At 35.9% G+C, this 13,838-nt stretch overlaps 1 protein-coding gene across 1 annotated transcript in view; it reads left to right on the top strand.

The window, feature by feature from the left end:
* Positions 1 to 2,644: 2,644 nt before the first annotated feature.
* Positions 2,645 to 13,838, top strand: part of LOC116286598 (uncharacterized) — a 34,124-nt gene continuing 22,930 nt past the window's right edge. The window contains exons 1-3 of the mRNA XM_089027913.1: positions 2,645 to 2,721; positions 3,344 to 3,464; positions 13,491 to 13,562. Of these exons, the coding sequence (XP_088884039.1) occupies positions 2,658 to 2,721; positions 3,344 to 3,464; positions 13,491 to 13,562 (257 nt within the window). The 5' untranslated portion in view covers positions 2,645 to 2,657. The remainder of the gene's footprint in view (positions 2,722 to 3,343; positions 3,465 to 13,490; positions 13,563 to 13,838) is intronic.

Below are 13,838 nucleotides of genomic sequence, written 5' to 3'. Positions count from 1 at the left end.
CCTTAAACTCAATAAGTCTACTCTTGAGGTTCCTCAAAAGTTTATTAGAATTGCATACAATCAAATTTCTGAACCATTATCTATTGTATTTAATTTATCTCTTCTTCAGAGGATTGCTCCAAATTCTCTGAAAATAGCAAAAATTACACCCATCGATAAAGGCGGGAACTCAACTGCATCTGAAAATTACCGTCTAATATCTATACTATAAACTTTTACACAATTTAAATGTTTGAAAAACGTGTACACAAACAACTAACTTGTTACATTGATAAGCATAAAATTCTGTTTGATTACCAATTTGGATTCAGAAAGGTCACTCCACCGCGCAAGCAGAATATATAGACAATCTAAAGAAGGCCATTGACAATAGTTTTTATACTATGGAGTCTTTGTAGACTTTTTAAAGGCATTTTAATTAAAATTGAAAACGTAAACCACCAAATATAAATGAAAAAAAGAAAAAAGAAAAATACGGTATCCGGGGTCTACCATTGTCATGGTTTAAAAACTATTTACATAATAGAAAACAATTTGGTGTCCTTGATGATATAGAATCAGAACAACAAACATGTGTGCTAGGCCCTCTTTTGTTTTTGATCTATGTAAACGACCTTCCAAAAAGTACAGATTAACTGCGGTTCAAAATCTTCGCTTATGATACAAATCTGTTTGCTTCTGCAAGAGACCTTAACTCATTAGCAAATATTGTGAACCAGGAGCCAGGAAAAATTAAGGAGTGGAGCGATGCAAGCTAATTATCGATAAACACAGCAAAAACAAGTTCTATGATAGTTAAATCTGTAAGGAAAAAAGATCATCAAAGCGATATAAAAATCCAAAAAAAAATTGGATTGGGAATAGACGGTAATGGACCAAACATTTTGTATTTTTATAAAAAATTTTCGTATTCAATTTTTTCATTTTCATATGTATGTAACCAAAATACCACAAAACATTTCAAAATGTTCAGTACAAACAGTTAAGAACGTAAAAAAAATAGGGTGTAGGTGCACTTTAATCAACTAAATCAGTTGAACAAAACCCATTTCCCGCACTTACTGCCGAAAAATGCAAGGACACATATACATACGACACAATTTCAACTGTTTTTGAGCAAACTATACGGACTTTTTATTCACGATTTTCAGAAGTATACATACAAATACGCCATAAACCATAGTAATTCTTAATTTGTCTGATATAAAGTGGTTGCTGTAGACTAGTGTTATTTCTAAGTTTATTTTATTTTTGTAAACATCGCTCATGAGTGTATTATCCGTATGCGACGTTACTACGTTTCTCTCCTTTTTTAACATAAATATCGCTTTTTCTGACTTACTCTTTCATTTAAAGTGGAGTTAAGCAGTAAAAACTTTATCAATCATTATTCGATTGTTTGAAATACCAGTAAACCGCACTAAAAATGTTTTCAAGTTAAACGCTATAAACTCTGTATTCTTTACTAGCGCTTGTCCTCTGAATTCAGTTGTCGAGGCGGTTGTCAACAAGGGCGAAATAGGTCTATACCTTTTAATTTAATCATGACAGATCCAGCTTCATTTTCCTTGATTAGCTCAGAACTCGTTATCGTTGTAGGTGATTTAAAGGGAGCTAATACTTATATAAAAAAGGGCTATTTTTTTTGATAAAACAACGTTCTATGTGGAGCACGGTTAATATTGTGAAACTTGTTAATGGCTGGTAAATGAATCCCCCTTTTATGTTTTGCAATCTGGCCGCTACGATATTTAAATTGGCAATTTAGAAAACTTAAATGAGGCTCTCTTCATTAACACCAAACCTTCTCGAAAAACAATTCTATAAATCTAATTTATATCCTAATTTTAAACATAAATGTGAACTGGTGCAAGCCACTATCCACCAATCGTGCGTTCCATTAAAAATCTATTAGATCATTCAACAACGCAAAATTAGCAAATACAAACAAATATCCTTGTAATGTCTGTCTAACCCTAGCCTCACGCGCGCTTACATCCAATTAGAAGGCGAGATTCAAGATGGATAATTAGTTTTTAATCTTTCTACATTGTACAAAACCTGGAACTTCAGCCCCCTTGCTTTTGGTTAGCACGACAATGCGCTCATCAAAGGAGACATAAGCAAAGCAGTTTCAAATCTATCCGGCCCTATCAAGTCTGAAGTCTGAAGTCTGATATTATAAATCAGTAAATGAAAGTGAAGCCATTTGGAGTTAGCCTACAGCTAAAGACTGATTTATACCGCCAACTAATCTATATATAGTCAACCTAGAGGCGTTGAAATCTCCTGATAATTGGAACCTATTGTTTTGTCCCCCAGATTGGCGCTGCATTTCAAAGTCATGCAAGGGGTCTATTTTATTCTAGAATTATCATTAGCCTCTGTTCGTGCAACTATACACTTCTGATGGCTCAGTTTTTGCTCAAAAAACACGTGCGCAAGCTGTTTTCCTAAATGCTGATTATCTCTGACGAGTGTTGATTGCTTTTTTTTCACATTAGAAATCATTAAAGTCCACTTTGAAAAAAACGTATTAAAAAAGAAGTTATATTTTTTCAAAAGTAGCCAGTCCCATTAAAATAATTGAGATTAAACTATAAATGTGGTGTATAAGGAAAGGGTTCCGTCTTTTGGATGGACTACGACAACCAAGAATGACGGTACTAGTCCTCTTGCTGACAGGCCTAATATTCGGCCTGGATGTACAACAGACTTCATGTAAGGAAATAATTCAGAGGAAAAAATGTTTTTGACTGATTGCAAGTAATACTGGATTTTGTAACTAAGGAATATATAAAGCGCGCGTGTCTTTGTGCTGTGGTATGAACACGCCGGGAGCTGTAGAGAAATGAAGAAGCAGGCTTAGGTGCAAAAGGCATAGCCGAGTGTTACTTTTTCTTTTCTATTGCTATATACCCTGAGCCCCTTGTTGTTCCCGTTTCTGTTTATTGTTCGCGACTCGACAAAAGCCGTTCTGCAACCAAGTGTAAATGCTCTACATCTCCCAGAGTATTTATATCGCAATACCTAGACATAAGGAGCCATTAAATAAAGCTTTTATAAAATAGTTTTTGGACAACTTTGAGCGAAGATGTCTCAGTCATATAAAATAAAGAAAGTACTCCACCAATCAGCACGCGTTATATAATATTTTAAAATTATATTTACAAATGGTTAGGCTTTCAAGTGGCTATGTTAAAATCAGTTGCGGTCCCATCTCCCCACACTTCATCATCACTAGTTAAATAATAGGAGGAACGTAAATCAAACACTGATGTCATGTTCGCGTGTACTTTTTCAAACTCATATACAATAATCGAATGATAGTCTTTTTTCTTAGGTTGCCCAGAAAACTGCACATGCAAGATTGATGACCTAGCAATTAGTAGCAAAAAAAGTTTCATAGCAGAATGTAAAGGGTTGCCATATGTGCCTCAAGTACCATCAAATGTAACTTTGTTGTAAGTCAATACAGTTAATTTTATCGTACATAATCATATTGCCCACTTAAGTTTTACGTTTTTAAAAATGACTATGGACTATGGAAGAACGGCAAATATACTGCTTTGAAATCCCGGAAGGGGGAGGGGGGGATGGGGGGAGATTTTGGTCCAATAAGACAAGGACAGGATGCTCCTCGTACCTTTTAGGGGACCGGATCTACAATTTGGTACCTAATAAAGGTTCACAAATTTAAAAAGACAACCAGATAGCAAGTAAGTATACCTCTTAGGGTGTTTCTGAGGTAATTGGATACCTGAGGTTGTATGATGACAGTCAGAATGGCAACTGTAATTCTACTATATCTTAGAACATAGATAATTACTTTTCTTAGGTTAAAACATACTCTACTTAAGGAATTCGTTGTCATTCTTGAAAAGTAATAATTGTAAATGCTACGAAATAGAACCGTTAACATTCAAATAATTCATCACCACAACACAAGAGATTGGGCTGCCTGTGGTTTTTGGGATGCTGTGTACTCAAAAAAAATATATCTTACTCTTTCTCTTCGATTTTAAGAGCTTGCCATTCAGTAGGTACTCATCCAAATATGCTCAGATTCAGTAATAGTACTAATATTAGAATGATCTTTTTTGTGACGGAGGTCATTTCTTAATTAGGTTAATGCTTTCACTTCTTCCTTAACTCCGGAAAAGCTAACTGTGGTCAGTATATTGTTCTTGAGGTCCCGAAACGAATGAAACTTATTTTACCAATTACCTACGGACCATCAAAGCATCGTGCATATAATTGCGTAGTTAAATATAATAAAATGAGTTTGAATTTAACGAAAGAAAGTTAACGAAAGAAAAAGGATTTTTGAGGAACAAGAAAACTCAAATAAAATTAGACAGCTAACCTCGACACGTGTTTCCAAATAAATTAGATGTGTGACCTAACAAGAATCGTTGCGCTACCTCAAAAACAATAAAGTAATAAGAGCTTTATGTACAAGAAAGAAATAACATCAGGCGGCAGCTCGACTTCAAAAGGCGGACTAGTCTTCCTTGGTTGTCCATGCGAATGAGACAGGACACATATTCCATCGACTGGAACAGTGTAAAAATCCTATCAAAAGAGTCTAAATGGAATCAACGGAAGTGGTGGGAGTCATGCAGTATAGCAAAGGATAAGAACACCTTATTCAATCGAGATAGTGTTAGAATTTTGCAAGAAAATTATATTTGCTTGTTAGATGATTGATTATTATTATTATTTTATTATTATTATTATTATCTCTCTCTCTCTCTCTCTCTCTCTCTATATATATATATATAATAGAGCCTTTTGCAAAAATTATGGCCGCTTCCAATATATATACATGTATATCAAAAGCATGTCAACTGATTATGGGATATCCTTCCTGATGTTTTCTTAGTTGTCTATCACTATGGCTTTGTGAAAAAAATATCAAGAAAGATATCCCGCCCTGTCTGATATACGTTCCATATACTTGTACTTGTATTTGAAACGGCCATGATTTTTGCAAATGGCTGTATATATATACATATATACACACGCACACACCGGATCGCTAAAACTGTGACATTCATTGATACGTATACATATATATGCATTCCACTTTTTCCTATTGTCTTTCCTAGAAAATCCAGGTAAGACTAGGAAAAAAGGGATACATATATATGTATATTCATTATATGGCAAGGTTATTTCACGCGCTATGATTGGTCAATTTGCGGTCCATGACTTACGGTACAGACCGAAAAATGAAATGGTTCACTGAGTGTACGTACTTATGATCTTTTAAAACATTCAAATCTTCATTGAAAAATATATTTCTAGGTGAAAATCGTCGGTAAACCTTCAATAGATCGGTTTCAGTCGCGTGATCATTTTTTGGGCAGCCGCCATATTGGTGTACATCACGTGTCATTACATTGTAAGAGAAAGTAGGTGAGAAGTCGCCGTGAGGATGGTTTTATGCTCGATTGTTGGCTGTGGGAACAGAAATGGTCGAGATAAAGGCATAAATTGTGCTAGACTCCCTCAAGTGGTCACTGACCAATGCGAAGACGCTCAAAAACTATCAGAATTGAGGAGAAAACTATGGATATCGGCGATAAGTAAAGCTGACCTCACAGTAACTTTCTTAAAACGAGATGGCCGAGTCTGTGGAAAAAAATTTCACCTCTAAACGTTCAGCAAAATCATGAGATCAATATAACCATGACTGGGTTCCCTCAATTCATCTGGGGCACAGCAAAAACTTGTCAGGGGAGAATCTAGAAACAACGCTAGAAGATACTTCCAAACGAGAAGAAAGAGTACGTAGTCTTGAGCGAGAGGCGAATTTGAGCGACTTACATTTTATTTATTTATTTATTTTTCTACATTTTTACATTTTTTAATTTTTAAATAAAGACCAGTGAGCAGCGCTACTGATGCGAGTTTTGAATGTAAACTACTTATTATAAATCGTTCATTCGTTGAGAGTGGCGAATTGCAGCCAACACTAGAAACTTGTTGCATATTTCATGCCCTTGCATGCTTGTGACAAATCCACTAACCAGCTATTTAAGAGCCTCTAGACTTCTAAAGATCTTGAACTGTTCCTCTGTATAGAAGCTTGTTTCAAGGAATAAATAACACAAAACACCCGCCGATTCGACTGGCGGGAGACAATCTGGTTCGAAGACTTTACCCTTCAGAAGAACGGGGTCAATTCCGCCCCTTTCAAATTTCTCCAAATATCGTGCTTTTACAGCAGAATCAAGATTTTTGCGTACTCAGACAATGGAAGAGAACTTAAACGATCCTTAGACCTCTTTTGGATCTTTCAAAGATGTGGAATTTGAGCTTGATTCCATGAAGAAACTTACAACAATTACCCTTTTGGCTTCCGTTTGCATAGATGTACATGTGATTATGAAACCTGATATGTACACCAATATGGCGGCTGCAATGCGTGTGACGTCTAGTGAAATCAATCTATAAACAATTAATATATATTTAGGCACTGCCTAAAAGCGGAGCTCCCGATACGTAATTAGGGAGCCAGGGAGCCCAATATGATTGAATCTGAAAGGTAAAAATATGATAGGGAAAAAAAATCTTCAATTATTTTTATTCGAGATGAAGATAGCGTATCCCATAATAAAAACCATGCATTGAAATCGAATCAAAATGCACTACATTGTTTTTTATGCGCGATTATACCATCCCACTTAGGAATTTTGAACACAACTCACCACCAGCCACCCCACGGGCTATTTTTGTTCTTTGAAGCAAGGGCACTAGGGACACCGAATGTGGTTGGATTTCTATATGTTTTTTCCCCTTTCGATTATTTGAATTAAATTAACGTTATATACTTGTTTACTTATCTTGTGTCCATGTTCCTTCGTTGTCTTCGTTCGCTGTTGTAGTGCAGACGTTTTCATTCCAAAGGTCAAACGGTTTGAATAGCCTACGAGCGTTACTTCTTTAAAGGCCGTTCCGTACTTGACTCTGTTTGTACTATACCAACAACAACGCGACCGCGCGATGCTCCTTACGTCAGTAATATTCAACCGTCCAGTTAATATGGTTAATCAAATTCACCTTAAGTTCTATATAGAGTCCCGGGGTAGGCTACTAGCCTGCTTGCCATTGTTCTCTCGTCTGCTCGCTTAATCCAATTATTTTGAAAGGTGGGGTGGCAGTGTGTTTACACAGCGATGACAAATACAGCACCAACGCTAGTGTACGAACCACTGCCGAGCCTAGACATTGGGTAACAAGAACTCCCTCGGCATTAGTAGTATTTTCGGCATCAGTAACATTTTCGCTTCAATTGCAAAGATAGTTACTAACTCTCCTTAGAATATTAGAGTCCAATTAGAGGGAAGCATATCTTGAACCCAGGGTACTGTTTACGAAATGAAATGTAACTTTTCTATACCTCAACGATCAGACAGTTAAAGTTCAAAAACATTAATATCGACCAGTAGGTCATTTTAGGTCACGCTCACGTTGACTGGACGTGTACAAGTAAGTAAACAAATAAAGATTAGATTGCTATTACGAAATATCGTAAGAAATTCCTTTATTGTAGTTGATGATACAAAAGGGGGAAGTTTCTTTGAGTAAAAAGTGTGTGGTAATAGCGTGCTGTCGTTGATCCATAGTACTTAAATATCCTGTAGTGTGTTAAGTTATAGAGGCCGTAATCTGGTAGTCACGTCTTAGGGTTCGAATTACTAGCGTTCGGGTCCGAGTGAGGGCCGAGGGAGATCGTGTTACCCCTGTCTAGGCTCGGCAGTGGTTCGTACACTAGCGTTGGTGCTGTATTTGTCATCGCTGTGTAAACACACTGCCACCCCACCTTTCAAAATAATTGGATTAAGCGAGCAGACGAGAGAACAATGGCAAGCAGGCTAGTAGCCTACCCCGGGACTCTATATAGAACTTAAGGTGAATTTGATTAACCATATTAACTGGACGGTTGAATATTACTGACGTAAGGAGCATCGCGCGGTCGCGTTGTTGTTGGTATAGTACAAACAGAGTCAAGTACGGAACGGCCGTTAAAGAAGTAACGCTCATAGGCTATTCAAACCGTTTGACCTTTGGAATGAAAACTTCTGCACTACAACAGCGAACGAAGACAACGAAGGAACACGGACACAAGATAAGTAAACAAGTATATAACGTTAATTTAATTCAAATGATGGAAAGGGGAAAAAACATATAGAAATCCAACCACATTCGGTGTCCTAGTGCCCTTGTTTGAAGATACTTCGACAGAGTTTTCCATGGCCGATTAAGCTTTGAATTCCTGTTTAATTTTACTTTTAAAAAAACGAAAGATAACTACAGACAATCCTACAAAATATCAGGTTTAGTGAAATTTACCCTGGATGTCTTTCATTGAAATCGAAGTTTTGGAGATTCCCGATTCTTTTAAGACAAATCAGGACTATAAAACAGACTTGATAACTGGTTAAGGTGAGAAAAAACTAAAGCTTACTTGCGTGTTTCACATAACGATGTTTGGAAAACCATAAGAATTTTGATGTTTTTATATTAAATGTATTTTTACCGCAATGAAAATTTTTAAAAAATTCTTTGGTAGCATCAGAGAGAAAATTGCCTCAAAATCATCAACTAACTAAACTTGAGAAATAAAGGCCCTGAACATTTAAAACCAAATGTGTCATCAGTTAAAAGGAAAAATATTTCTTAATTACTTCATTGAAATAATTTTATTCCTTTCATATGACAATTAACTACTTTTCGAGAAGCTTGAAAACTAAGCTTACTAAATTTTGAGATTCGATTTTACCAGTTTTCATGTCTGTTTTCATGTGTGAGAAAGATACGAAAATCACGAACGACAAAAGTTTTCGAAATGCAAAGTTTACATTCAGTATTAAACTTGACACGAACAACTGAGACAAAATAGAAAATAATGTAAAATACAAAATGACTAATTTCTTTGTCAGTAAATTGGCATCTGTAAATGTTTTTGAAAATTTTTTAGCTTGGTGAAAGACAAGGTCTTTATACAATATCATCTCTCAACAACACAAATTTAAGCTCATTTGTATAATCATTGTGGCTAGCTCGAACAACTTAATAAACAGTTCAATGTTGGTGTAATTTTACATTTCATTCAATGATTAAATAAATTATCTGTAGAAAGATATAAAATTATTGAATGAAAGTCTTCAGCTTTGTTTTGCCGATTGGACCCGCGATAGGAGGCAAACAAAGCTGAATTTTTCTTGAACGAAAAAAATATGACAGTTGGTTAAAAACAACCGAATTGTTAATGATTTACAAAGCTAAACAAAGGACGAATATTTGTTGTAATATGCCCTTCATGTTATGTTTCCTCCAGCATTAAAATAAATTAAGCTTATCTATAGAAATATCAAATGTTTTGAGGGAAAGTCTTTGATTTGTCGATTCGTCGAGAAAAAATGCTTGTCAAAAAATAGTAATATACGATTAGTTTGCTAAACAACACACACCTGAATTCTGTTGTTGTGTTGTTATCTTTCGGCATTTCTATACGTAATAACATGTGTAAAAACGTTTTTTACAAAGGTTTAATAGCCGGATTTACCTTTATGTGTACCCGGATGTTGAAACGCGTCGACATTCCCGCCAAAAAAAAGAAAATCTAACCAGCCAATAGGTATTCTTGTGTACACGGACGGACGGACGTACGGACGGAAGTGACGTCAGCCAAGCCATGAAAAACCAACTCGATGGTTTACCATTTTTTCTTAAGTATAGGGCTACGCTCGGGAGCTCGGCATTTAATGTAAAACTCCTAAATGCTAAAACTAAAACTCTTTCAAACTACGAACTAAAGGTTGGTGAATAGCGGCTAATTCAGTAAATGAAATAAAGATAGGTTTACAAGTAGAAATGACGTAAATTTGTTATTTCAGTAAGCTTACAACGTCTAGTTTGAACTTATCTGAATCGATCGGGTGAAGAAGCAAGTGGTTTTTTTCGTTAACATTTTAATCAGTTTTCTAGGCTCATCCGCTCTTGAAGTATTTCCATATTTTAATAATATTTCATCCACATTTGAATTAGACGGGAGAGTTGGCAGTACCTTTTTTAAATTGAGTCGAAAGTGTGCCGTCTTCATGACTTCATGACTACGTATGGCGGCCCGCTTGAAACAGTCAAAAAGTTGAAAATTGACATAACTATCCATGTTGAGCGAGCCGTAATTTTCCAAACCTTCTCATCCATTTGTGGAGAGAGTTTTTGAGTTTTTTTCAGATAAAAGGCAGGAAAACAAACGGAAGGCTGTAGTATGTTTGTGAAGATCTTGAAGTTTGAAGTACGACAGTTTTCTTTTCAATCTCATCAGTTGAGTTCTTGAGGTCTTTGCTTTGCATTTCCATGTTTTGCAAAAGAAAGCCTCACTTTTGTTAACTAGTATTTTAGAAAACCTTAAACTATAGCTTAATTCTTTCAAAAGAGTAAACTGCAACTTCTCTTTTTGAGCGACTCAAACACTACAATACTTTTGGCACGTACAGGAAGCCCTTCCAATACAGTTCCCGTTTGACATGCGCTGTCAACTTTATTTTGTTTGCTTCGCCTCTTTTAATCTCTATGCCTTACCATATAATAAATATCTTATTAACCTCGTTTGCTTGGTCCGTACCGTAAGTTATGGATCCTCGTTTTTTCCACTTTCTTATGGCCCGCGCGCTACGCGCTTGGGTCATAAGGCAGTGGAAAAAAACTCGGTCCATAACTTATGTCAAAGTTTTAGCGATCCGGAGTATATATATATTATATATATTCAAAGCTAAGTACCAAAGCGTTGGCTGGCCTACCATCGAGTGTTGTTTATGAACAGCGCTTAAGTGAAGATGCGGGAAATATGTGTTCACTTTTTAATACCTCTACAATATTAGAAGAAAATACCATATTGTAAACGGTTTTATTGATGTAAAGTGAAACATGGGAAGTTTCGCAATTGGCTGAGTTTAAAATCAGTTCTGAAATCGCTCTTCTTGGAAGTTTCAGTTGAGCTGAACTCAATTCTGAACTCGTTCTTCGCTTATTTATATGTGCCCTTCTAAAACAATCAATCACTCCGAGGACACCAAAACCAAAACAGTCGATAATATGACTTGTGACTCTAGACAGGATATTTTGCTTTATTCTTAGTCTACCGTGTTATTGTTATTGAGCCTCAACGCAGTCAAATCTCAGTTGATGAACAGGCTGAATATAGTCTCTAGATAAACAGAAGTTATTCTTACTTAAGAGAGGCATATTCTTCCACTTCTCCTCTGATAACTTAGTGATTCTTTGTGGTTACTTTTTATTTTATTTTTCTCTTTCTCTTTTGGCTCAAGCTATTAAAAGCTTTGCAGTTTTATGCAAAACAAGTTTACTCACGAGAGTGAAAGTTTGAATACTTTTGAATACATAGATTGCAAACACATTTTATGAGCAAAACCAAGATTATGACATGTGCTTGATGTAACTTGGTGTTTTGTTCAAATCTCTTAAACCTCCATCAAAAGGTTTTAGAAACGCTCTCATCAAATATTATATAATTCTCTTTGATAACTATATTGCAAACTCACAATAGCCTATGTTCGCCTGCACGCAGACCGAAAAGTTTTCCATTATAGAAGTATATAGTATGTAGCAATATGGTATGTAGCGCCAAGTAGACCCTTTTTCCAAAGTACAGCCTCCTCAGCTTTGGTAATTTCTTCTCGTTTATCTTTTGAGGACTTTTGGGTAACTCCACACTTTGAAGCATCTTTCATTTCGACATCAAGTGCCTTGCGAAATATCATCAATCTGGAATCAAACAATTTCTTTTACTGATATGTTTTGGGCTAAAGAATATGTAATTCAAACTGTTTCGAAAGCAAAATAATTAAAATTATTGTACCTTCGATCGCCTTTATCCAGAACATTAAAGTAGTTGTTCCTTTGTGTCTCTTTTAAATGTCGATTCAGTCCGCACACCAGGAGGTACAGAGTTTTTGGAGGATACCGACCACCGTTTTGGTTTCTCGCCTCGCCAATGGAATTTCGTCAGCCAGACGTTTAGCGTCTCTTCATACATTTCTACGATCCCGCATGACAAATGTCGAACACTTGTTAAATCAACTTCGCCATAACCAAGAACTTCATTTTTAGGATCTTTATTCTTTCTAACCGATTGGCATTCTTCAAAAACGCCCACCCACTTCGTGTTATAAACAGTGTTTTTTGGAATTGAATCTTCAAGGATTCTACATTCTTTTGCCAAACTTTTTTGAGAATCAAAGCAGAGCTAGCCATGACTTGAGAACCTTCAGACTGAACTTGTAGATGAAATGACTGTATTGCTGACCAATATCATTATCAGATCTTTTGGGAAGCAATAACAATTGACACTTTATTAACAATCGCTATCATTATTATTCTAAGTAAAAATACTTATCGGGCCGTTCTAGTCATCAATTCATTTAAAAAGTACTGATCTAATATTCTCTTGAGTGCAGTCTATTGTTAAAATACATGAATTATATTAATTCATTTCACAAGTGAGATACAATATTCGCGTCCGTACTGTATGGGATTTACAATCACTCGCCTTCGGCTCGTGATTGTAATTACCCATACAGTACGGCCGCTCATACTGTATATATTACATATATATATATATACATTCGATTGCAGAAACGTTTTAGTATATGTTTATACGTTTATACAAATATCAAATGAGATGCATAATACAAAATAACCATTTTCGACGCTTAAAACCAACTGATTTATAATCTGTACGATCTAATAGACAAGAAAAAAATATTTTGACCGTCATTGAATGAAACAAGCAATAAATAAAGGGATTTTGCTGTTTTGCATATCATTAAATATACTGAATAAATATGATATTTGTATAAATGTATACAAAAATCTTACACATATCTGATGAGCGTGCGTGACTGTCATGCATGGTGTCCCACATATTGCTTAATAAAATCGACAGTACATTGCTCATTTTGTTCACTTTGAAAAATGAAATATTGCTTGTTATTCTCAGCGGTCTCATGGTGCGAATGTATAAGAATCGATTAGCATATTAGTCACATGATTCGAATCAAATCTGCTAAGATCTTGTGGCATCCATGGACGCTTGAAATATTTAAGCTGCCTCGCTGTACTTACCCCGACCTGCGGTTGCTCTCGATCCTAATTTACTTTTAATTTCCCACTCTTTCCTCCCTTGTGCTATTTTGGCTCTTTGGAGAGCCTCGCCAGGTTTTATCCCATTCTCAAAGCATGGGTTCAGTGGGAGCGATGAGAATAAAATACTAACATCATCCTTGAATACAAAACAGATTAATGACGGTTAGTTTCGACTAAGATGGCGGCAATGAAAACCACTGAACAAAATATACGTCATGATCAGTGAGCTTAAGCGAAATCTCAACACGTATGTATTCGCTGAGTCTGTCATTGTAATAACAGTAATTATTTATTTTTTAACTTCACAGCATTCTCGTCAATTTTTCTAAAGAAGATTTTCCTAGAGGATCCTTTATAAATAAGACTACTTCTACATGGCTGTAAGTCCCCCCTCCCCCCCCCCCCCCCCCCCCCCCCCCCCCAAAAATAAAATAAAATAAAGAAAAACTTTGCAAATAAAGTCACCACTGTTTAGGTCATAACAAGCAATTTTGGCTTGGTTAGTTAAGGTGCATCGTTAGGGTTTTCTCAGCGCGCTACCAAGAATATTCAAACCGCAAATGCGCGGACGCAATGAATGTATTGGAAGCAATTTTTTCAGAGGTTTTTAAGGGAAAGATGAAATGTTTGGATGGGCTAGTTTTTACTGAAATCGC

The sequence above is a fragment of the Actinia tenebrosa genome, unplaced genomic scaffold (genome assembly GCF_029948245.1).
Source record: "Actinia tenebrosa isolate PJP-AT-01 unplaced genomic scaffold, QUT_ActTen_1.0 PGA_scaffold12__29_contigs__length_12842862, whole genome shotgun sequence".
Taxonomy (NCBI): Eukaryota; Metazoa; Cnidaria; class Anthozoa; order Actiniaria; family Actiniidae; genus Actinia; species Actinia tenebrosa.
Note: the sequence above shows the minus strand (reverse complement) of the source record. Positions and strands in the feature narration are given on the sequence as shown.